This window comes from Oreochromis niloticus, unplaced genomic scaffold, assembly GCF_001858045.2.
Source record: "Oreochromis niloticus isolate F11D_XX unplaced genomic scaffold, O_niloticus_UMD_NMBU tig00001786_pilon, whole genome shotgun sequence".
Taxonomy (NCBI): domain Eukaryota; kingdom Metazoa; phylum Chordata; class Actinopteri; order Cichliformes; family Cichlidae; genus Oreochromis; species Oreochromis niloticus.
Genome location: NW_020327475.1, coordinates 144,727 through 169,725, shown reverse-complemented (window position 1 = coordinate 169,725; position 24,999 = coordinate 144,727). Strand labels below are relative to the sequence as shown.

Genomic DNA, 24,999 nt, shown 5'->3' with positions numbered 1-24,999 from the left:
ATCGCCAGCAGAGGGGCATGCACCATACCCTTTTCGTTTCGTACAACTGCGTCATGCTCATCCTACTATTGTTGCTGAGGAACACGACCCTGTTGTAGGACATGTTCTTCTCTCTCATGATCTGTTCCACTAGCTGCCTGGTGTCCCCAACATGTTGAGCGACGTGCGTATGTATTCGGGCAGCCTGTAGTCTTCGGCCTCTAGCCATTCCAAGGCGTCGAGATTGAGACGTCCTCTATTCGAGGCGTTGCTGAACATGGGACCTGTCAGTTTCAAGAGTTTGCCGAAAGGGTTGCGAGCGTGTTGAGCTTTTCCTGGTCGACGTTTTTAGGCAGCTTGAATTTACAGCACATGCTCAGGGCTGTGATGCTCCTGCATACGCTCATCATGTCACCAGACTTGGTCCCGTAGATGCACCGCGCCATCTCGACGCACAGAAAGCCAGTCACCATTATCATCGTCTGCCTAATGGTAAGCGCCAACGTTAGCCCGCACATAGGCAACGCGCCGTGTACCGCTGTGAGTTGGTACTTGCTGTCTGGTGTCAGAGTGCGCTCCGTGAGCATATTGGCCGCGGGGGAATCCTTTGCGGGTTTCACATGTGCAACTTCGGTGAATTCCCCCGAGTTGAACCTGTGATGATATCTAGCGTACATGTACACGTCTGTCACCGTGTCGGCGCGGCGAAGCACGGGTTTGTACGGCGAGGCCAACGTGGCACGAGCACCTTTGTTGGCGGGGGGCGGCTGGAGACTGTACGCTGCGAATAGCATGTTACTCATCATCGTTTCTTCCATTACCCCTAGGACGACGGAGGTGAACGTCCCGTAGGACCCTTGGCCATGGAGTCTCTTCTCTTCGGATCCGGTGAACACTCGACCGAAATGGAGGACCGCTCCGCTGTCTTGCCCCGCAAATCCAACGCCCGTGACACAAAGGCAGCTCTTGGTGCGCGTTCGCAGTTTAGACCACAGGTTCCTGCTCTGATGTCGTATGGCCTCGGATAACTTGGTCATGGAAAAGTTGACCGTGGCCATCACGGGTTCGTCGAACTCACTGTTGGCGTGACAAGGCAACATATTACACAAGGTGCCGATGACGCTCGACTGCATGTAGGCCATGACATTGTCGCACACTAGGCATTCTGCTATCTTGACGGCCTTCTCGCCGGTTTGCCCCCCCATCAACTGCAAGGCCTCGGTTTTGATCATCGTAACCCTGTCGCCCATCTGAGGCGCCACGAACCACAGTTTCCTGGCGTCACGCTCTTGTAGCTTCCAGCCTTGCACGCGGTTCAGAATGCTGCGCTCCGTCCATTCCAGATCGCCAGAAGTCGACACGTCCTCGCCCTTGTCGTTCAACACGTACCCGTGAACAACCTGTAACCGGCCACTCTGGGTGTGCGCTCGGCGAGCGATTTCCCGTCTGCCTTTTTCTTCGACCTACTGGATTGCTGCTCGTAGTAAGGGACGAACATAGGCTTCAACAGCGTAGCTGCGCACAGGGGGTGACAGAGGTTCGTCTCGAGAAACACAGACGATGCCACGCTCATAATGGTAGCCAGGTCGGTCTCGGGCATTTGGCTACTCACGAACACCACCATGAGCTGAATGAGATACAAGAATAGCATGTGTTCGGGTTCCTGTTCGGGAGTATGAGGTATCTCTTTTTCGATGAGGTCGGTCTTGTTGAACAAAGACAGAAGGCGTCGCAGTAGAGCCAGAACGTTTTGTTTTGATTTACTTTTAGTGAAAGAGGCAAACACGCGAGGGAGTTCGCCGTCGTCGTTTTCGTAGTCCTCCAGTCGTTGACCGCAAGGTAGATCCTCCGGGTCACAGGGAGGATCCCCTGTGGTCTGGGCGTACACCGCAAGGACCCTCTCTCTGGTGAACAGTCGACATAGGCCGCGGAAGAGCGTGCTCTCCAGATCGACGTTGACTTTGGGTATACTCTGCAAGGCTAAGAAGTGCCCCAAGTGTTCTGCGTGTATCTTCAACACTTCGTCGGGGAACAGGACGGTAGGTACAGATGGAAGACGACGGGAGAATCGAGGATCACCGGCGCAAAAGAACTGACCTTGCACGGGTACCCGATCCCACCGTCGTGTGGTCCGGTCGGTATGCAAAAGGGATCTTGCTGCAGGCGTACCTGGAGTGTCTCAGTTTGGCATGCCATTATAAGCAAAAAGAGACAGATTCCCCCTCGACGTTAAGATCCGAGCTTATAAAATGTTTGTCCGCTAAATCCAACGTCCCTCTCGTGGACGAAGTCAAGACCGTCTGCCTGTCTTTGTGGCGTACTCTGTCGTGCAGCCTGGTCGAGCGCACGGGCGAGTCCTCCTTATCGGACGAATCCACGGTGGTGCAACTGGCCGGGTACGAGGGCGTGCTACGCTTAGCGCTGCTCGCCGATTTCTACAGTTTTCAAAAGCAAGTGTTATATTTCGATGAGGAACAAGCTGAACACAAACTCAGGCTTGTGACAGTCGAGGCTTTAAAGTTTCTGGCCAGCCGGGGATGGCGCGGGGCTCCGCCTCCTGGACTGCATCGTTCGTCTCCGACCGAGCAGTCGCAATGCACTGTAGGCAATACGGCCCCAAGCGCAAACGCCACACAGGGACAGGATATTAGCTTTCACACAGCGGAGCCCGCTTACCGCGGGGCGGACTACCGAGACCAAAGAACCTACGAATCGCACGAGGACCACAGACACGAAGCAGGCCTGATAAAATGGTCCAAGCTCGTGTACTCCGCTACGAGAAAGTCCTATCACACCAAGTTGATCAACGCCTTTCAGGTAGTTAAGACTCTGGGGCATCCGACGCTAACGTTAGCGTCGGAGTGGGAGCTGAGTTGTTATTACAAACTCGCACTCGCGTACACGACGGACACCCGTTGGAAACGGCAGCGGGCTGCATACCCAAGCTACGCGAAAGCGTCAAGGCTTTCCACCTGGGGCAATTTCAACGGCTGAGGCAACTGCCCCGGAATCGCAGATGCTACTGTATGCCGTGCTAAACTGCCACATCAATTGGGTCGATCACAACCACAAGCAGATACTCCTCATACCCGGAGCGCCCGCGCCTTCTGTGCAGCCAAGAGTCGAAGGCGATCTCAGGTGTTCCAAGTGTCTGAAAAACCAAACGTTTCATTCCTCTGAAGTGAAAGGCAACCCTAGGAATATAGACGTCGAATACGACTTTGAGTGCATGTCGTTCGGGTCCTCGTGTTGCGCGGCTCCAATGTTCAATGTGCCGCTTAGCACCAGAGACGTCAACACGTGCACATTCACTGAGATGAAACAAATGTACATAGCCTGCCCAAAATGTACCCAACCGATTTTTTCTGAAGTACTAGTGGATATCGAAACGCTATACTCCCAGTGCGTAAGCTGCCAAACACTCGCTCGCGCCTAAGACATGGCCACAACGATGGAAACTAACCTCGCCGTAATGAAAGCCGTCACAGGCATGCTGTACACCGAGCTTCTAGATGCAATAGGGAGACATTACCCAAACATGTTCGACGTGAAGGCCTGGGAAAGGGATTGTGCTCTGCAGGGCTTAGGTGCACAAAACAATTTGATGTTGTATCTAACCGTTATAAACAACATGGGTGTCAAGGACGAGTTTATCAATGAACTGATGAAAGTAGACTCACGACAACAAGAAGGATTCGGTTCCTCCGCTGGCACAGTGAGCACCATAGCGTGTGTAGATGACTACGATCTAGAATCGATCCCACGTACATGAGGAGTTTGGCCTGCAACACTACACGGAGCTGCATATTTGATCTCGAATGCGAGGATGGCGAGGATGTTGGATACGACAGCAATGTCACCGCGGTCTCTGATAATACAACACAGGACCAGTCCAAAGCGTCTGAGGCGCTGGATGTGTTAGATGTGACAAGCGAGCCATCTGTAAAAGACAAGGAGATGGACTCTCCCAGGCATGAATGCTCAGAGTCCTCCGAACAGGGCTTAGGGACTCTGACAACCGCATCTATCGCAGAGGAGGCTTTCGAACAGGGCTTAGGGACTCTGACAACCGCATCTATCGCAGAGGAGGCTTTCGAACAGGGCTTGGGGACTCTGACAACCACATCTATCGCAGAGGAGGCTTTCGAACAGGGCTTAGTGACTCTGACAACCGCATCTATCATAAAGATCGACAGTGAAGAACGACCAAAGACTGTCATGGATGATGATGATGATGATCAGCGATGATGATCACCGTCATGTGTTTGTTATAGACTGTGTGTAATTCCATTCACAGGTAGTACATCTGACATTGTTGGTGTTGTTCTTGTTTCACTGTACATACAATAAACTGTTTTGTGTGATACCAACCACGTGTGATTATTGTACAACTTATGCTTTGTGTATCACGCACAGCACGCCACGTTAATCCCACACACATAGTATCATCGGCTTTGTGTAGTTGCAAACATGGATCTGAGTCAAGTAGGCGACTGGAGCGGAGCGTATCATTTGACGGTGCGTTTGGCCCAACACACCTCTAACGTGCAACTCGTAGAATACTTTTGGTCTCACACGGTCAGCATTGAGAAAGTGATACCGACAACGGTTATTCTCACAGAGCCTGGCGAGGATGGGCTCTATCGTATCCCATTGACCAAGGCGCAGTCCAGAGTCGGCAACTGTCTAATAATTCGGGTCGCGTACACAGAGAGCAAACAGGACGATCGCGGTCTTATTACAGCCAAACACCTCACCGGAATGTACACGAACTCTAAGGGCCACGAAGTAAGGACGGTGAGCATCCTAGCAAGAGCACCGTTCGCATGGGTGAAACCTCACGTCCCGTCACACGTAATCGCAAATCCGTTTTTCGGGGACGCGGTCGACGGTCATCGCCCGGAGTCGATCGTATCTAGGATATACTCCGTCGTCGATATGGAATTTCGGAACTTGCTATTTCACGTAACTGGCGAGGACAAAGACATGCACATAGCAGAACTTGTTAGAGATACGCTGTCTAGGCTGGCGGCTCCTTTGGCATTCAAAGTCGTGTACGAGCAAAGCAGACTGACCCTAGAGCACCTGAGTCGCGAAACGTCGCAAGGCGCCGACGGTACTTCTTTCATCGAGCCCGAAAGGGACCTGTGGGGCACATCCGTGTTATGGACACTGTCTAGCGACATAACACCCGTGACATGTACGACTGTTAACCAACACGACCTACGGCCCATGCGTGCAGCTAGAGAGTCTGTTAAACGATCCGCTCTAGGTTGGGTGGAAGTGGAACTGACGCGCACCGGTCTAGCTATATCGAAGCGCGCATCGCAAGCCGTTACCCGGGAGGTCATAGACGCTCCCTACTGGGCCGTGATACTCACGGCTTTGTGCTGCGGAGCGCTCGACCGCTGGTGTAGTGCAACGGAAAAACTGTTGGCTAGCCTTAAGGTAGACGCGAAACAGTACGGTCTCGTTAAAGAGCTCTGTCAACGGTGCGGCCACGACTACCGCGATATGCCAATAGCTTGCCCCGCAGAACCCAAGAGAGTTTTGGCCGTGACGCAGATTGAAAAAGTGCTCTTCGGTGACCTGTGTACGTCTCTGTGCGCTAGAGTGTTTTCGACGCGCTCTTCTTCGGAAAATGGAGACACCAACGCGAGAACCCAAGGACCAGGACGATGCCTTAATCACAAGCGCCCCTACACCACAAGCTTTGAGGAAGAATGGGAAAACGAGCACCACAGACCACGGAGTGCAGCAGAAGAAAGAGGATCAACGGCGCAAAAGCAAGTCGAATTCACGTCGGACCAAGAAGACAATCCAGCCCTCTGCAGCAGACACGGCGGCGACTCGTCAACAACACACAGGTCACACTACAGCGAGCGAGACGAGTGCCACGGCCACGAGCAAACATACCCGTACGCGAAAAGACAGAAAAGACAGACCAAGCCGCCGAGGAACGAGCCAGACCCAGGCTGGTGGACGTGGCAAAAACGGTACCGAGACCGCGCGCACGGACGAACAGGAGGCGTCCAGTCGCGGAAACACAGAGTCTGGGAACTGTACAGGGAAAACTGGGAAGCCGCACAAGAGTCGAGTGAAAAATCGACCTCCGTTCGGTGCTGGCGAAGATTCTCGTGTCGCTCTGTTGGATATCATGTCAAGACTCTTCCATTTGGACACCCAGACGGACCCCTCGCCATCTGAGGAGACTGTCAGTGTCGCGCAAAGACCTTTGCCGGCACACACGATAACGAGTACGCTCAGGGGAATGACAGAGACTTTCGCCGAGTTGACTAGATGGTTAGAGTCATTCGAAAGAACCGACGCTCGTGAAACTATAGGATTCGATTTGGCTATGGAAATATGCGGTTGTTATGACATGACGATCCGCAGATTAGAGAGCTGTGTAACAACGGGCTTGTTCTCGGAGTGTAGGCACATGAAGAGCTTAGCTGATATACCCCTGGCGGACAATGTGATAGCTTGTTGCACAAGACTGTGTGCAGAAAATATAGCCATCGAAACGACAGATTGGAACGCCGTCACCGAGCATGCCCGTAAGAACGATGGCAGTCTCTGTGACAAATTGTTGTCAATCGTGCAGCGATTGAAACCCGTCGTGTCACAAACCATGCCCGACACCAGTGGTAAGTTGACAGAGCGCTTCCAAGCGCTGGTAGAGTTGGTAGTCCAGCTCACGGCTGTCATCGTAAACGCTACCGATGAACTCACACGTACAACGGCGACATGCGAACAACTACGGGATGACAAAAATAATCTAAGCAATGTGTTATCAGCAAAAGAGGAAGATCGCCAGTGTCAAGCTGAAGCACACAAGCAGACATCGGAGAGGCGAATCCTGGATCTGGCCAAGGAAGTCGATGAACACAAACGCACGATTCATAAGCTGACAGTCGCACACGAGAAGTACAAGCGTACACGCGAAGACGATAGATATAGGCTTGTGCAGGAATTAGAAAAAGCTAAAAAAGAGACCAGTGACGCTAAGAGAGAGTTCCTTTCATTCCAAGAAGACAGCAACCAAGATAAAGCTTGTCACAAGGCGTCTATAGATGATCTCAGCCACAAGTTAGAGAAACTTGTAGTCGACAGCACACGTTCGCTGCAGAAGAGCGAGAGTGAAATCCAAACCCTCTCCGGGGAACGTGAGTCACTGCAGGCCAGCCTGATTTCTCTGAAAAACCTGAACGGCACACTGGAGAGAGAGCTAACAGAGAAAGTCAAATACATTTCCGATCTCGAGAGTGCACTCGAGATGACAAAGGGCGAGGTTGATGACATGGAAGCTAAAGTAACTGAAATGAACACATTGGCGTCGTCGATCCGCGTCTTGTCTACCGCACTAGATGTGGACCTAAGACACATGCAGCCAGATGACATACGTTACGCGATCCGCGAAAAGACCGAGGCGTCGGCATTGCGGCTACAACATGTGCTGCAGCAAACGTGTGTCGCCCGCGAAGATGCAAGAGACATAATTGGGCCTGCACCACATAACACCAACATAGTGTTTGACTTGTATGAGAGTGTGCTGACTGCAGCGATTTGGTCACTTGGTACGGAACAAGCCCCCATGGATGTCGGCGAGGCTAGTATGCGCCGAAGTAAGCATAAGAAGGCCTCTATCTCCATAAAATACGACAAACAAAGGAAACTTGAACAATCGCCCCAACCGCTAAAGCCCAAGATGGAATCTACGAGTTATGACTTTAAAAACATTGGGTCTGACTTAGAGACCAAAACAACATTCTCTTATCCCACTACGTCGATCATTGGTAAAGCTGAGCGAAAGAGTACAGGTTTCACACTGGATAACAGTGGCCGACTCAACAAAAAGTACATCGGTGTACCGAGTTGTATAGTACAAAAGGTGTCGAGTTCGTATGATAGGGTCGTACTTGTGAACTTGGGATGGAAGTCGCTGCTATCGTGTCTGTACGAGATGCTGACACCTGACGAGGACCCACACCGTGACACTCCCATTCAAACACCATCATGTCATTGCTTACAATTCGCTTCCCTGGCACAAAGATATCAGGTCGGTGTGTTGGTATGCTGGTCTCCAGGGGGCATCTACGAACTGTACGGTCTGGATCGAATGAGCGAGGGTGTGTATATAATAGTGGTCGAAAGCGGCGGCAAGTCAGGCCCGGATACAAGCCTCGGTCTTGTGAAATGTTATTACATTATGGCCGGAGGAAACAACGCGGACGCATACACTTATAACCTACTGAACATGGGGTCCCTGACTACAGACTTACCGGCGAACCAGCGCTTTACACATAATAGCAGCATGGCGTGCGTGGGACCGGTCAATGTGGCTATCGAGCCTGTCGCAAACACAGATGTTACGACGGTTACAACCCTTGATATTGTGTTGAATGGATGTGAATGAAAATCGCACAGACAGTTTGTATGTACACATGGTTTTATTGATGAATAAAACATTACCTGCTAAACATACATCAAGGCTTCTTTACTGTGAGTACTTTCCATTAACCGATCATCCAAGCAATGTTACATGTACATTCTCAGAGCTTTTTTAACACAGCGGGCACAGACTTTACAGGTAGTATCACAAGAAACACAGCACACATGACCGCAATCCGACAGCCAGCACTTGTCCTTTCCACATGATGTGCAACTCCTGGAGGTTCCGCCTGCGGTTGTAATGTTTTTCTTGCCAACGTGTTGCTTGCAAAGAGGACATGTGATCAGCATGGCCTCTTTGTTTCCCAAAGAGGTTATGCACGCTTGGCAGCAAAGGTGGCCACACTCCAAGTAGACATCACTTTCCTCTCGGCAGACTGTGCATTCGTAAGGGTACGTGAACATGTGATCCTCGTCAGGTGGGGGCGTTGTTCTACCTACAGAGCACAAGAAACAACTGTAAGTAACTGTAAGCGACTATGACACACACACACACACACACACACACACACACACACACACACACACAGAGTCTTACCCACAATGCACAGCTGATCGTGCTGCCACTGACAAATGGGTGTCTCTCCCGAAATGAGGACATCAGCTGCGTCCACGTTATGCTCGCCATCGTAAGACGTGGCGAGTTGACAATCACCGAGAAACCGACCGTCGTTCCTCAGCACTTCGGTGACCGTGGACAGCGGGTCGCTGTAATATAACACGGTGGGTAACGTTGGGTTGGAGTCCTCTTGGGTTAGGTCATCGTCCAGGAGCGACGCGCCTCTCGGTACATTCTGCGGTGTCGTAGGTATAGAGTAAGGCTTGTTTTTCATGGTGCGGTGCTTTGTGCGAACTTTCAGGTGTTTCATGCGATGATCAAACGTGTCTTTGGGCCCCGCTGTGGACTGGCCAGTTATCACACCGGGGGTGGCCTCCGCGTAGATGAGGTCCATGTCATGGTCAGTCAAGGCTATACATGGAGAGTTACACGATAAGGACACGGTGTCGTCCCACACCGTCTCACAATTTATGTCATATCTCCTCAGCAGGTCTCGGATACACGTAGGTTCGTCGCATCGGATGTGCAGCAACTTAGAATCACTTGAGTGGCTTTTGAGGAGGAGAGTCACGCTGTGGGGCTCCTGCACAGGGGATACATTGTAATAATAATATTATTATGTTTCGTTAGTCATTATGTAAACACATAGCTTACAGTGGGTCAACAGACACCTCGGGACAAAAATAAAACCACCTTACATGTTTACAATGCAGCTGAAAGATAGTGTGAGAATCACAGGCGATTGTTTTGTCATCCTTTGTCCAACCCTTGGCAGCGACAAGGGCGTTGCAGTCATTCATGTGCCTGTAGAACGATGAGCCAGAGCATGGAGTCGTCAGTATACTGTACGTATGTGACACTGTTTTGTTCGCATCTACATAGGAGTTGAGGATTGTATCAAACGAACCCTCCGTTAAAAGAACGCAACTAGGGTCCACCCACAGATTTCTTGCTCTGCGTAACAGTCGTTTTCTGATGGCATTAGCCGACAGGGTGTTGATTTGCATGCATACTGTCGTCAAATGTTGAGTTGGCAGTTGATAGGGTTCTGTCTCCCATCTTGTCAGGCTCCACTTTATAACACCTGAATCCTCGGGCGACCACACATTAATGTGAGCTTTGGGTTCCCAGCACCATCGAATGGCCAATGTTATGTACTCCATGGTTGTCAGCCAGCGAGGAGTGGGGGAAACAGCCTGTGGTGGTGTTTGGGTTTGTTGCACTGCAAAAGAGTCTAGCTGAAAACACGCTGTGTTACCTCTACACTATGAAACTTAAATACATCTGGGGTTGAGCTACCCAGCCGACCTGCAGCGCAAAGCTGGCCAACCTGGCTACATTACCCAGCCGACCTGGCTACACTATCCAGCCGACCTGGCTACATTACCCGGCCGACCTGGCTACACTACCCAGCCGACCTGGCTACATTACCCAGCCGACCTGGCTACACTACCCAGCCGACCTGGCTACATTACCCAGCCGACCTGGATACATTGCCCAGCCGACCTGGCTACACTACCCAGCCGACCTGGATACATTGCCCAGCCGACCTGGCTACACTACCCAGCCGACCTGGCTACATTACCCAGCCGACCTGGATACATTGCCCAGCCGACCTGGCTACACTACCCAGCCGACCTGGATACATTGCCCAGCCGACCTGGCTACACTACCCAGCCGACCTGGGGACTTATCTCATTGTGAAGAACGTGTGATGACGATCCCATTGGGCATTCTTGGTGGATCGCTGAGAGATATGGCAATGTTAAACTGGTTGTCCTTGTGGTTGTGGATGTGGACGTGTGCTCCAATACTGTCTTTTAGAGGTTTGTAGTCACTCCTAAAACACTGCGCATGTTTGTGAAGTTGCTTGAATGCCGTTTGTTTCCTGGCTGAAACACTGTACATTGTACATCAAACGTAGTGTTGTTGTGACCTTTATGTGAATAACCAACCAAATGTGTTTCTCTTGTTAAGCTGACGCATACGTAACAGCTACATGTGGACAAGATGTGGTTCTTTGCTGTCAAAGTGTTACATCGAGTCCAATTACCCTGGTGGAGTGGACGAAAACACCCTCTGATTGTTACCTCTACTTCTTTCAAGATCTACGGTCTTATGACAACTACCAATGTGACATGTTTACAGGCCGAGTGCAGTTGCTCGACCCCTCTATGAGTAATGGGAACTGGTCTGTGATTCTAAAGAACGTCAGTGTAACCGACACAGGGCTGTATATGTGTGAGCTTACAGTCAGAAACACAACAACTGACCAGAGTCACGTAGTGTCCGAGGGACGTATCAACGTCACAGTCACAGAGTGCACAAAGGCTCCGTCTTCGCACTCTCCGCAATCTACAACTAAGGCTCCGTCTTCGCACTCTCCACAAGCTAGAGGTCGCCCTGGTGTAATAGCAGCCCTGATCATGTTGCTGATCGCCATCGCTGTGTTGTGCATTGTAGTGTGGATCCGCACAAACCAAAAACGCAAGAGCCCTGAGGGTGAAACGTGTTCCAATGTATGAGTCTGACCACGTAATGAAATGTATCTGTACCAGAGGTACTTGTTGGTGTATAATGTATCGAAAATAAAGACACTGTACTCCAATGTGTAATGGGTGTTATTTTATTGTTACGTACAGTCAAACGGCACACTTCACACACATGCTGGTACACCGCATGTCTACACAACCGAAGCCCCCGCTTGGGGGGTTACGGTCTCCAACCAACGTTCTGGGAAGATACCGAAGGCGTGTAAGTTGTACACGGCCAGAATCAGCGAGATGCTGTCCTTCGCCTCGTCGGGTACCGTTGGGCATTCAAATAGTTTTCTGAGCACATCCACCTTGTTTCTGATCACAGCTGCCTTCCCCTCTGTGGAGTCGCACATGTAATATAGCATATATTCTTCATCAGGCAAGATCAGCCGTTCCTGAACCATGAAGTCCCCTGCGTCATCCACAGTTGTGATTTTGTCCAGGAAGCTGCGTTCTCTGACTGCACGCTGGAACCTTGGCAGCATCGAGCCGATCATGAGCTCTGCAGCGTCGGTTAACTTCAACTGTGTCAGTGTCCGTTCTGCAGAGAAATAGACATAAGTATAGAAGCAGAAAGGTGTTTGTCAAACACGATGGCTGTTGCAACGAAAAGCAGTACAGTACCTGTCTTCCCCTGTGGTCCCCTTTCCACCAAATCTTGGTACAAGTAGGTATTGAGTTCATGGACCGCTGACAGTAACACTTTGGCGCGCACCTCACCCTCCATGCTGTATTCAACGAGGGCCCGTAGGCGATGCACATGGTTTGGTATTTCCATCATACCTGGTGGGAGGGGGAGCTCGACCGTGTATCTTTTGAAAATACGTTCGGTTAAGTGAGTGCATCTCTCTGCAATGTCATGTTGCCACGACCTGAGTTGTTCTACAGCCATAATAACGGTACAGTGTTCCTATAACAATAGCTACTGTCGATTACTCGCACGACTTTAGGGTAGCTTTATCCGACAACGAACGGGTTCCCAACAGATTCACACATTGGCCGACCTGCAGCGTAAAGCTGGCCGACCCGTAGGTCGGGAGCCGCCGACCTGTAGCGCAAAGCTGGCCGACCTGTAGCGCAAAGCTGGCCGACCCGTAGGTCGGGAGCCGCCGACCTGGCTACTGTCGCTCTCGGTCGGAGGTTCCAACTTGCGGTGAAGAGCATGTAATGTTCGCATAGGCCATTCTCGCTGGAGCATTGAAAAATATGGCCACGTTAAGCTGGTTGTCCTTGTGGTTGTTGATGTGCTCTACATTCCTGTCTTTGTCTGTCATCACAAATGGTTCGTAGTCACTCCCAAAACACGATTGTGTACATGCATTTCTGCCAAGCCGCTTGAATGTTGTTTGTTTCCTTGCTGGAAACACTGTCCATTGTACATCAAACGTAGTGTTGTAACCTTTATGTGAATAACTAACCAAATGTGTTCTCTCGTTTAGCTGACACAGACGTAACCGCGATATGTGAACAAGATGTGGTTCTTCGCTGTGAGAATACTGCAGTGGGTCCAATTACCCTGGTGGAGTGGCGGAAACCACCCTTACGTGATTGTTACCTCTACTTCTTTCAACATGGACGTTCTTACAACTACCAGTGTGACATGTTTACAGACCGAGTGCAATTGCTCGACCCGTCCATGAGTAATGTGAACTGGTCTGTGATTCTAAGGAATGTCAGGGTAGCCGACACTGGGCTATATTTGTGTGAGCTTACAGCCACAAACACAACAACTGTGGGCCGTGTCAACCTCACAGTCTCAGAGTGCACAAAGGCTCCTTCTTCGCACTCTCCACAACCTAGAGGCCGCCCCGGTGTAATAGCCGCCTTGATCCTGTTGCTGATCGCCATCGCTGTGTTGTGTGTTGTAGTGTGCATCCGCACAAACCAAAAACGCAAGACCCCTGAGGGTGAAACGTGTTCCAATGTATGAGTCTGACCATGTAATGAAAATGTATCGGTGTTAAGGTTTGTGTATATGTGCGTGTTGGTATCATGTATCAAAAAGGAAAACACCGCAAATGGCAAATAAAGTACTGCAATGTGTAATGGTTGTCATTTTATTGTCACATACAGTCAAACACCACGCTTTACACCCATGCTGATACACCACATGTCTACACAGCCGAAGCCCTAGCTTTAGGAGTTACAATCAATCTCCAACAAGCTATAAGGGTCGTCGGGGGAGATGCCGAAGACGTGTAGGTTGTACACGGCCAGAATCAGCGAAATGCTGGCCTTGGTCTCGGCTGGTACCGTAGGGCATCCAAAGAGGTATCCGAGCGCACGCACCTTCCTCTCGGTGGATTTGAACATGTGATATAGCATATATTGTTCCTCGGGTAAGATCAGCTCTTGCCGGACCATGATGTCGAGAGGCTCGTCGACGGTCGTGATGATGTCCAGCAGGCTGCGGTTCCTGAGGACACTATGGAACGTGAACGTGGGCAGCGTGGAGTCGAGCATGCGCTTGGCCGCACGGGTTAACTTGAACTGTGTCAGTTTTCGTTCTGCGGAGAACTAGACATAAGTATACAAGCAACGAGGTGTCCGTCAAACACGATGATCATTGCAACGAAAAGAAGATACAGTACCTGTCTTTCCCTTTGGTCCCTGCTGCACCAGGTCCTTGTAAATGTAGGGATTGATTTCACAAAGCAATGACAGTAACAGCTTGGCTCGCACCTCGTCTTGCAAGCTGTATTCGACTAGGGCACGTAGGCGATGCACATGGTTTGGTATTTCCGTTATACCAGTTGCGTCTAAGGCATCGTCCTTGTCCGTGTATCTGTCAAAAATACTTTTGGTTAGGTGAGTGCACCGCTCTGCAATGTCATGCTTCCACAACCTGAGTTGTTCCACAGCCATAACTGTATCCTACGTGGGGTGGCAGTGAATCTGTATACGCGAATGGTTATTCGAGAGATATAGCAATGTCAACTTTGTATTACTCGTAGAACTTTGGGACCGCTTTATCTAGCAAGTTTGGAGGTACCCTCGTTGGTTGCACACAGTGTTCGACCTGCAACGCCGGCCGACCTGCACCGCCGGCCGACTTGCACCGCTGGCCGACCTGCACGCAGGGGTGGCTGATCCAGCCGCAAGAGTGTCCAACTGAGAATCGTTCTCGCGTAAGTACACTTTACAATAATATGGCAAACCCAGCGTGTACAGTATGCTATTCCCATTCGGCGTACCGAGGTTTGCGCCGAGGTACTTGTTGGTATCATGTATCAAAATAAAGACGCTTTATGCAGCAATTTATAATCGTATTTTGTTTATTGTGAAATACAGGCAATCAAACATCATGCTTTATAGACACACATAATGGTACACCACATGGCTACACAACCGAAGCCCCCACTGAGGGAATCTACACAGTCTCCAACAACCCGTCGGGGTCGTTGGTGAAGATACCGAAGGCGTGTAAGTTGTACACGGCCAGAATCAGCGCGATGCTGGCCTTGGCCTCGTCGGGTACCGTAGGGCATCTAAAGAGGCATCTGAGCGCACGCACCTTCCCCGCGGTGGTTTTATTTATGTGATATAGCATATATTGTTCATCGGGTAAGATCAGCTGTTCATCAACCATTATGTCGACAGCCGCATCGACCCTCGTGATGTTGTCCAGGAAGCTGCAGTCTCTGACGGCACGATGGAACGTGGGCAGCGTGGAGCCGAGCGCGCGCTCGGCTGCATGGGTTAACTTGAACTGTGTCAGTTTTCGTTCTGCGGAGATATAGACATGTATATAACTAACAAGGTATTTGTCAAAGACGATGGTTATTGCAACGAAGAGAAATACAATACCTGTCTTCCCCCTTGGTCCCAGGTCCGACAAGTCCTTGTACAAGTAGGGAGTAGTGTCACGGACCGCTGACAGTAACACTTTGGCTCGCACCTCGTCTTGCAAGCTGTATTCGACTAGGGCACGTAGGCGATGCACATGGTTTGGTATTTCCGTTATACCAGTTGCGTCTAAGGCATCGTCCTTGTCCGTGTATCTGTCAAAAATACTTTCGGTTAGGTGAGTGCACCGCTCCGCAATGTCATGCTTCCACAGCCTGAGTTGTTCCACAGCCATAATGGGACAACTATATCAATAGCTACTCTCGATTACTCGTACAACTTTAGGACAGCTTTATCCGACAATGAAAGGGTGTTATCACCAGATCCACACAGTGGCCAACCTACAGCACCGAGCCAGCCGACCTGCAGCACCGAGCCAGCCGACCTGCAGCACCGAGCCAGCCGACCTGCAGCACCGGGCCAGCCGACCTGCAGCACCGAGCCAGCCGACCTACAGCACCGAGCCAGCCGACCTGCAGCACCGAGCCAGCCGACCTGCAGCACCGGGCCAGCCGACCTGCAGCACCGGGCCAGCCGACCTGCAGCACCGAGCCAGCCGACCTGCAGCACCGAGCCAGCCGACCTAGGCGCAGGGGTAGCCACGAGAGTGTCCAACTGACAACTGCTCTCCCATAAGTACACCGCGCAATAATACAGCAAACCTAGCATTCTACAGTGTTTTCACATTCGGGTTGGTAGCAATGAGCGTGGACAAACTGCAATCGTACAGACACAGCATCATCGACAGTTGCTGCTATGAACCTGTAATACACAAGGAGTTCATTCGTCGTTACCCGGACACCGAGCTATCCAGGTCCCTCGAGACCCCAAACCCCATAACGCGAATCCGGGCACTCGTGGACTACTGTCTGGACACCGAAGAGCGTGCCGAGGCGTTGCTTAGTACATTACAGACTCACTGCATGCATTTGTATGCCTTGCTAGAAGCATAGGACCCCGCATATGATAATATAGCAAACCTAGCATTCTAAAGCCTATCCACATTCGGGTTGACAACAATGAGCGTGTACAAACTGCAATCGTACAGGCATGACATCATCCAAGGTTGCTGGTGCTATGAACGTGTGATATACAAGGAATTCATTCGCCTTTACCCGAACACCGAGCTATCCAGGGTCCTCGAGCCCCCTAACGCCATAAGGCGAATTCGGGCACTCGTGGACTACTGTCTGGACAACGATGTGCACGCCGAGGCGTTGCTTCATATAGTACGGACTCACTGCAAGCATTTATACGCCTGGCTAGAAGAAAACGGCCCGAAAGGCCCCCTAGGTACCCATTGATAAACGACGCACAACTTAAAGAAACAGGAGATGGTCTGTCGGTGTTATATGTGTTTCCTTTTGTATCATGTCTTACGGTTATGTTTTGTTTTCCACTAGAGCGAAGCAAAACCACTCACACCTTAACCCCTGCAGCGATGCTCGCCTTGGGCTGGAAAGGGAAGCGACTCAACGGCGCTGAACTAATGGAGGACATGGAACTACTCCAGTTGTTATCCAGAGTCACCACAATCCAGGACGCCGTTGAGGACATGTGGGCAGAAGGCGTGATCCTGACCGAGGAATACGAAGAGCTTGTTCTCGCAACCAAGATGTCGTGTCAGGAAAACACCATTCGCAAGATGCTTAGTGATCCAGACATACCAGTTGCTACAAAGCACAGTATTGGCCTGATACTCATGTCACATAACATGCACATATACGGACTGACGGACGAATGGAAAGGCTATAAAGTGTTTCGAGCTACAGACTCGTAGACTGCGCACCGTAACCAATGCACCAGTGAAATGTGTATATGTGTTGCTCTCGGTGTTAGTGTGAATGTGAATGTTGGCAACAGCAAATAAAGTCAATGTGACACATACAGGGTTTATGTGGTTTCTTTTATTAGTGTGATTCGATGTTTATGTTCACAAGTCACTGCATGTTACACAAAGGACAATCTTAGTAGGTTTATCATTGCTTTTCATAAGCGCCGTAGCCGGTGTTGTCGTTGTTGTCTGTCACACACACATCGTAGCTCAAATGTGGACACGCTTCACTGAATCCCATTTCATCTCTGGCGTTCTGGATACCATAACAGAAAAGTCTTCCACTTCAAGGTGTCCTGGTTGGTGTCACACCACAGCAGGCAGGTAGCTTGCTGCGATTCCGTCTCACGGAATGCATCTCCTAAATGCAAAAGTCTTCCACTTCAAGGTGTCTTGGTTGGTGTCACACCACAGCAGGCAAGTAGCTTGCTGCGATTCCGTCTCACGGAATACATCTCCTAAACGAGGCACCACACTAAAGCGGTCATCCACCAACTCCCGTAGGTCTTTGTCGATCGCCGCGCTTACAAGTTTCCAGCGGTTGTCTTCGAATCGGCAGTCGGTGTGTCGGTCTGCCTCTGCTGGTATCCAGCTGAGCGTGAAGTATTCCTTGTAAGCTTCCCACAACTGCTCAGTTAAGCGCTCTATATTCATCGTGTCGTCTTCCATCAAAAGGGTCAACGTCCACCCTAAGTCAGCGGTGCGATCCACTTGCACGTACCACGCGCGGCAGATGCTATCCCTGCACATGCAATATCTCAACCAAAAATGGCACAGCTGAAACCCGTCCGTGCTCAGCGCGCCCAGGTCTGCCACCTCCAAAAGCTGTATATACGGCAGTAACGCGTACAGTTTAGGCTTCTCGTCCGCGGTCATCTTGGTCAGCATTGAGCTCGAGAGCACGTGCCTTTTCATAATTCTGTCTAGACTCGGGCTGTAGAGTCTAGAGAGTTCGTCAATCTTAGAGTCGGGGAACGCCACCCTGGGATGGCGTATGGTCAGTCGATGAGTACCTGTCATTGTAACGACGGTATGCATGTGGTACGTCGTGTGTGACAGTGTGTGTATATATACCCCATAGGAAACAGGAACAGCACATTTCACTCCGAGAGTGACACGGGAGACGTACGAGCCATCGGAATGTTACCCTTTGTGCTTTTCGTTGTGTGCTGTCAAGTGATCAATGCCACAGACAATCCTACTGTTGTCACGGCTGAGAGTGGACAAGGGGTTGTGATTCTACCATGTCGATGTTCATACACGAGGACCGACATTGTGGGTGCGCGGTGGACGAAAACTGATCTGATGGATGATTACTATGTTCTTGTGTATCGTGATGACCAGTACGTCCCAGACTTCCAACATCCATCCTTTAAGCACCGGGTGTATTTACAAGACAGAGAAAGGAACGAGGAAGACGTGTCTTTGAGTCTGATGAATGTGACAATTGGCGATGGGGGAATATATGTCTGTTCTGCACTGATCAAAGCAAGACATCGTACAAAGCGAGCCGTGGAAACTATCGCCGTTTTCAAGCTGATAGTTGTCCCTAAAGGCCATAAAAGTAGCAACGAGAGCGGATATACGACACCTGTCCCTACAGATCACACGGGAGGCAAGCAGACCAGATATGTTAGACTAACAATTGGATTGAGCTTGGGTCTGATCGTTGTTCTCATCACAGTTGCTATTGGATGTGTAATACACAGAAGAAACAAGACTCCGTGTCCGCCGCGAGAGGTTACGGTGTAATGACGGGGAGTGTTTGAAATGTGTCAAAGTTTCAACAGAACACACCGTGCGAACCGAACCCTTATACAGTGATATTGTTGTGTGTATTGGTGTTTTGAACATGAAATAATAAATGAAGGATGAACATACACAGACAGAGTGTCGTTCATTTTATTGCTTGCATTGTACACAGCTGACATTATGTTCACGATCCATGTAATGACAGTACGTGCTGCCATCGTAGAGCAAAGGCTTGTTCATCAAATGGATATACAAGATATCGACCGATATTAGGAGTCTGTTTCTGTCCTTGTTGTGCGGGTCATGTAATATCTGTGCAGTACAATAAAAGCTGAGACATACTGTTATTGTGTGGTGTTTTACACTGTTGTATTTGTGTTGACAACTCAATCATACACTGAGCTGGGTGTGATTCCTTTATACACCGAATGTGAAATGAAAACCCCATACAAGATCACAGTGTACGTTTATTTGTTCACAAATACTCAGCATGTTGCTGTTACATATACAGTTTTATATCACAAGTAAAATAGACTTATCGTGGTGGTGGCTTATACAAATATACACACACACACACACACACACTTCATGAAAAGAGCATGGAATATCCCCTTTGTCCCCCCCATCAGCAACGCCGTGCCATTATGTCCGGTATCTGCTCGGCTAAAAACTCCTCTGGGTAGAGCTTAACGTTCTGAAGCTTTCGCTTTAGCAACTTGACAGCAGTCTGGGATATACCCTTTATGTGGAAAATCGGGGTTATGCGCACCCTCAGAGGGTACGGGTTCATCTTGAGCGTGCTCTCCCACTCGCTCTCTCCCCCGAGGTCGTTCCCTCCTATCTGTACGTATTGAGACTGTCTAGATATAGACGAGAGTGCTTTCTTCTGATACTCTGACAGCCCTTCCGTGTTACACCGTGACGCGCTACCACCAGCGCTAGCTCCTACACCAAAGCCAGAGACTTCGACTTTTGCTCCCTTCTCTCTGCAGCGCTCAGCAGCATCGTTCAAGCTGTTTTCAGCGTCCTTGTTGCAGGTAGAGAACACCTCAAACGAGCTGTAATATCCGCCAACCTCCACTGAGCTTACGAACCCGTAGCCCCAAGTGTTGAGGAACTCATCGATGTATCCGTCTGGGTCGCTGTTAAGCTCCTTCAGTGACGCACGGAGCGCAGTGGTGGGTTCGTAGGACGAGAAGGTTGCGCTGCCCACTTGGCACTGATACGACGATGACGAGACTGAAATCTTGTTACTCGAAGACACGGTCCTTTCCATCGATCTCTCCACGGCATCGGTCTTACTGAACGTCACTTCGGCCGAAGCCGTTACACCCAGCATGGACCCCGACACCCCTGCGTGTCCAGAGACAGAGTCCTTGCCATCATGGGATTGCTTGAACTGTGATGCGTCACCGGATGCTCTCTTGTATTCTCTGCTGCCTCTCAGACACCTGATGGCCTTGTGGAACTTGATACGGGCGGGAACCATGAACTCGTTTTGCGTCCTGCATCTATCCAAGAACCCCGAGAGCGCTACGGCCTCCAAGTTCCCCAGTCCTTTGCTTGTCACAGCGTAGCCCAGCGGAAAGGTGTACACGGAGATGGTCGAGTCACAGTGGTTTATCAGCAACCGGTCCGCTATGTACAGAGTTCCAACTATAAGTGTGCTCGATAGGGTCACAGCTATAACAGCATACAATATGATATTCAGTCGAAGCCCCGCTATCCTCCTCTCACCGACCCTACGTACTTGGTCGTCCTCACTGGGCAGTCCTGTGCAATTGGGCTTGTCCAAGACGACAATCTCATCACGCTAGACAGCGGGCACGGCAGCCTCTCTAGCCGGTCTACTCAGCCTTCCAACTAACCCTATGATACAGTCATTAGCAGCCGATAGTCCTACCCGACATTCATGGCCACCGTGTGCACACACACGTCGTAGCTCACTCCGGTTTCTGAACGCTAGGCCAAATATCAGCGACAGTCCAAGCAGGACACACACAGCCGAGACAATCCCCTCGTTTCTTGTCCTCGCGTCAGAGTCCGCAGACAGAGGGTCCTTGGTAATGGAGGACTCGTCCTGTTGAATGCAGGTGATACACGCCTCACTAGAGCACTGGAATCCGGGCTTACACACGCACTGTAGCTCTTCTTTTGGGCTGTACACAATGTTCTTGGGCCCGTATGTGTCAGACCACACGGGGTTCCCGTTCACAAATCTAGGACGTGCACCCCCTTGGCAGACAACCGCCGTCTCTTCTCCAGAAGTCCTACACGACACGCAGGGCGACGCAAAGTGTTGCAGGTGTGAACAGAAGGGCGGGTTGTCCGGAGAACTGCTGGCATACAGTTGTCTCATATTCCGATCCTGTATTTGTGTAATGGGAACACGTCCATCCCAGTAAAACATGGCGTACTTCTTGCTGGAAGAAATGTTCTGTAGGTACACAAAGTTTTTGTTGACATCGCAGTAGGGTTGCAAAATACACCTAGTCAGCCTGTTGTGTAATTCCGTGTATTCGTATAACTGACAATGTACACACTGCGGATCACGACAACGCCCGCTAGCTGCCATTACTGTGCCCGGAGGACACATACAGCAACCCAGGCTGTCAGTTACACAGCCCAGACAAGTAGTTCCACAGAGAAGCATAAGCAAAACACGCATCATTTCTGCAATCAGTTAGCAGAGAAGGCATCCTCATAGCATGGGTGTTATTACTATCTCCAGGCCGACCAGAATCAGCAGGGTCCCATGCTGCAGGTCGGCGAGGAAAGCGCTGCAGGTCGGCGCGGAAAGCGCTGCAGGTCGGCGAGGAAAGCGCTGCAGGTCGGCGAGGAAAGCGCTGCAGGTCGGCGAGGAAAGCGCTGCAGGTCGGCAACAAGGCATTGTGACTTCGATTAAATACTACCCCAAACAGGCCGCTTTATCCCAACAGTCTGCCACCGCTGAGAGAACTCAGCAGCGCGCGGACATAGCTCGTTCCTAGACGTAGACATCAGAATCACACAGAGGCATCTACGGTTAATTGTCAACTATGAAGACATCGTTCTACACTGTCCTGTGCTTAGGAGCGTTGTTCTACTCCACCAGCTGCAGTTCCACCAAGAAGAGCTACAGTGCGACATGTCTGAACGGTAAGACTGTGACAGTGGACGCGTCTAGTGTGGGCCGCACGTCCACGTACAAGACGTACAAGCAACTGGTGTGTAAAGCCTGCGCCGTGCAACGGTGCGACGACACCAGGCTGTTCAAGGGTACTCCAAAAAGGACGACAACAGTAGACTCCTCACCTCCAGCCTGCAAGGGCTGCAGTTGAAGAGTTACGGCTCGACCGAGGCCAAAGTGTCATACAGATGCCCCGACACAGAAACCCTACGGACCGCTCAATGTCAAACCGCGCAGACGCTGAAAGAGTGCCTGGTGAAGCTGTGCCAAGAGTGTTCCTCGACAAACTGCGAGGTGTACGCGGGCTCGACGAAGGTCAGCTCGGGCAAAGTGGCGGTAGCCAAGGGTGTGTATAGGATCGACACAAAGGCCTCGACGGCGGAGAAGCTGAAGAAGAAGCTGGAGGCCGTCAAAAAGATTGCAACGTCCGATAAGGCAAAGGGGGCAGCTAAAGCCATAGGAGCCGCTGTGGTCAGCAACAAAGACGTCATCCTCAAGTTCGCCAAATCCATCGGGGTGCCCGAGGAGAAACTCGCCACCATGCAGCAGATAATCAAAGTGGGAAATAGCCTCTATGCGTAAGACCTGAACGGCGGACTGGTAGCTCTGGCTGAGCTCACGGGTCACCCCCTCTCCGAAGAGGAGGAGAAGACTATCGAGAATGACATGAGCCAGGACGAAGAGGTCGAGTATGCTAGTGTGTTGGCTGTTCTGAAAGAAGAGTCTGCTCGCGTCGAGAGCGGGCAAGACTTGTATGAAGAAAACAAAGACTCATTCTTGGCGAGATACGGATTGTACATAGCGATCTCTGTGGTTGTCATAGTTGTGATAGCCTGCTGTGTGTGCTGTGTGCTATGCTGCAGAATGTGCTTGAAAAAGAAGAAAAGGGTCAACGTGGACTATAACTTGCAGCAGCACAATCCGTAAGAAAGAAATGATAACGCTCAATAGTGTATTACAATTGTCATGAAGTATTGTGTGTGCCATGTACTAGCACATAGTTGTACTCTTTTGTTTTCGTATCATGTTTGTATAAAACCGAGGCCGATGTGATGAACATTGTAGCCTGGGGAGGAAGACTTAGTCTTATTTGGTTGTATTATACATAGAGCCTAAAGTATTACATGTAATCACCAGTGTCACTGTTTATATTGTTGTCAATGCACTCCTATGCGATAAGGGTAGAATGTTACACTGTTGTTAGATTTTATGCTGTGTTTTATACTGTTACATTTTGGATTGTCATCGATACACTCCCATGCAATCGAGACGTGCGTTGTTATAATGTTGCAATGAAGAATGCAAAGTAAAGCACAGTCCTATGAAACCAATGTGTTGTATACACAAATGTTATGGTTTATGGTCTATGCTATGTTGTTGAAATTAAAATGCAGTAACAATCAATCTAATGGTGTCTGTTGCCACCACCGTACTCTAATGTTGTTAGCCGTAAAACACCACAGTACAGCAGTTGTATTGACAAATCATTTATTGGGACATACAGGCATGCGAGGCACTATGTATCAAACTCCAGATGTCTCATCTGGTAGCCCGTGGTGTTGTGGGGAACGATCGGTTTGGTTTACAATTTGTCCAGTCCTCCGTTTTCGTACGATACACACCACCAGACACAAAGCTACAATGCACAAACCCACCATTGTCGACAGTAAAACAGCGGTCGGCCAGCCGATTGTTGGAATAGTTGTGCGATCCCCCGCTCGCCAGTGTTTGACAACGTGATACCCCGTGTCTTCCTCCAACACGTCGCAGGTGAAGTTCCCCGTGTCAGATGGTAATATATCCACAGCGATCCGTGTTTGAAACGTGTCATCGTCATTTGGGAGAGTGTCAAACACCTTAAGACCGTCGTCCGTATTGAGAACTCGGCCGTTCCTCATGAGCCTCATCGCATGCGTGTTTGTGAGAAACCCAGAGGCCACACAAATCAACGTGAGAGTAGTGCCGTTTGTCTTTCGTGTAAACATGTACACATCAGGGATGGTTACCCTGTCTCTCAGTTCCCGTTTGTTGTATCCAACAAACGTAGTCAACCATTTGATACATTCGCCGCGCAAGTAGCCGACGGTGTATTCGGTCAATACGGTCACACCGTTCCATTTGTCAGCGATGGGTTTCGCTGCTTCGGTCGCAGCTGACCACCTCAGCGTAACATAATTAAAAGACATTAAATCGTCACCATCGTAAGCGTACTTATCCACCCCGTGGACAAACCGGAGCCTCTCCTCGGAGGGGTTCGTTTCCCCGTAACATCCGTGTAACCACTGTATAACATGTACATCCCCATCGGACGCCGAGTGTCCCATGAGAGTCATTACGATATCTAGGTTAACGCCAAACCATTTCTGCTTGCTGAGTCGACTCTGCGTGCCCTTATCCAAGTAGTCAGCGGTTAAGTGTCGTCTAGCCCAGTTTGTTGTGGGGGTTTTCCGTGGGTTGTCAGTGTCAAAACGGTCAAAGGGTTTACCGTCCAGTAGACCTATTGCTGTAAACTTGTGCACACCCGGCAAGCTGAGGTCTGCGGACATCGCTGTGTAAATGTAGATCAGCGAATGAGTTGCCGAATTCACTGTCAGCATACGAGTGGCAAAGTACAAAAACACACACCACGCGTCCATCGTAAGAGCTACCTCAATTACGTGCGGTGTGCAAATGCAAGTGATCACAAACTCTCCCAGTGTTCGGGCAAGTTACACTCGCCAACGTTTCGGCCGTCTCACAACAAAGCTGGCTGTCCGACCGACAATCCCACCCCCAGCTATGGTGTTTCGCATCGACCACATATACCCAGCGAAGACCTAGCCATCCCGACGTGTGTCGTCGGTCTTTTGTAAGAAACGAACGCTGTAAC

At 50.3% G+C, this 24,999-nt stretch overlaps 1 protein-coding gene across 1 annotated transcript; it reads right to left on the bottom strand.

The window, feature by feature from the left end:
- Nucleotides 1-23,653: 23,653 nt before the first annotated feature.
- Nucleotides 23,654-24,766, bottom strand: LOC109200348 (HLA class I histocompatibility antigen, B-53 alpha chain-like). Its single transcript, XM_019355881.1, has one exon. The coding sequence runs from the start codon at nucleotides 24,764-24,766 to the stop codon at nucleotides 23,654-23,656; it is 1,113 nt and encodes a 370-aa protein (XP_019211426.1).
- Nucleotides 24,767-24,999: the final 233 nt, after the last annotated feature.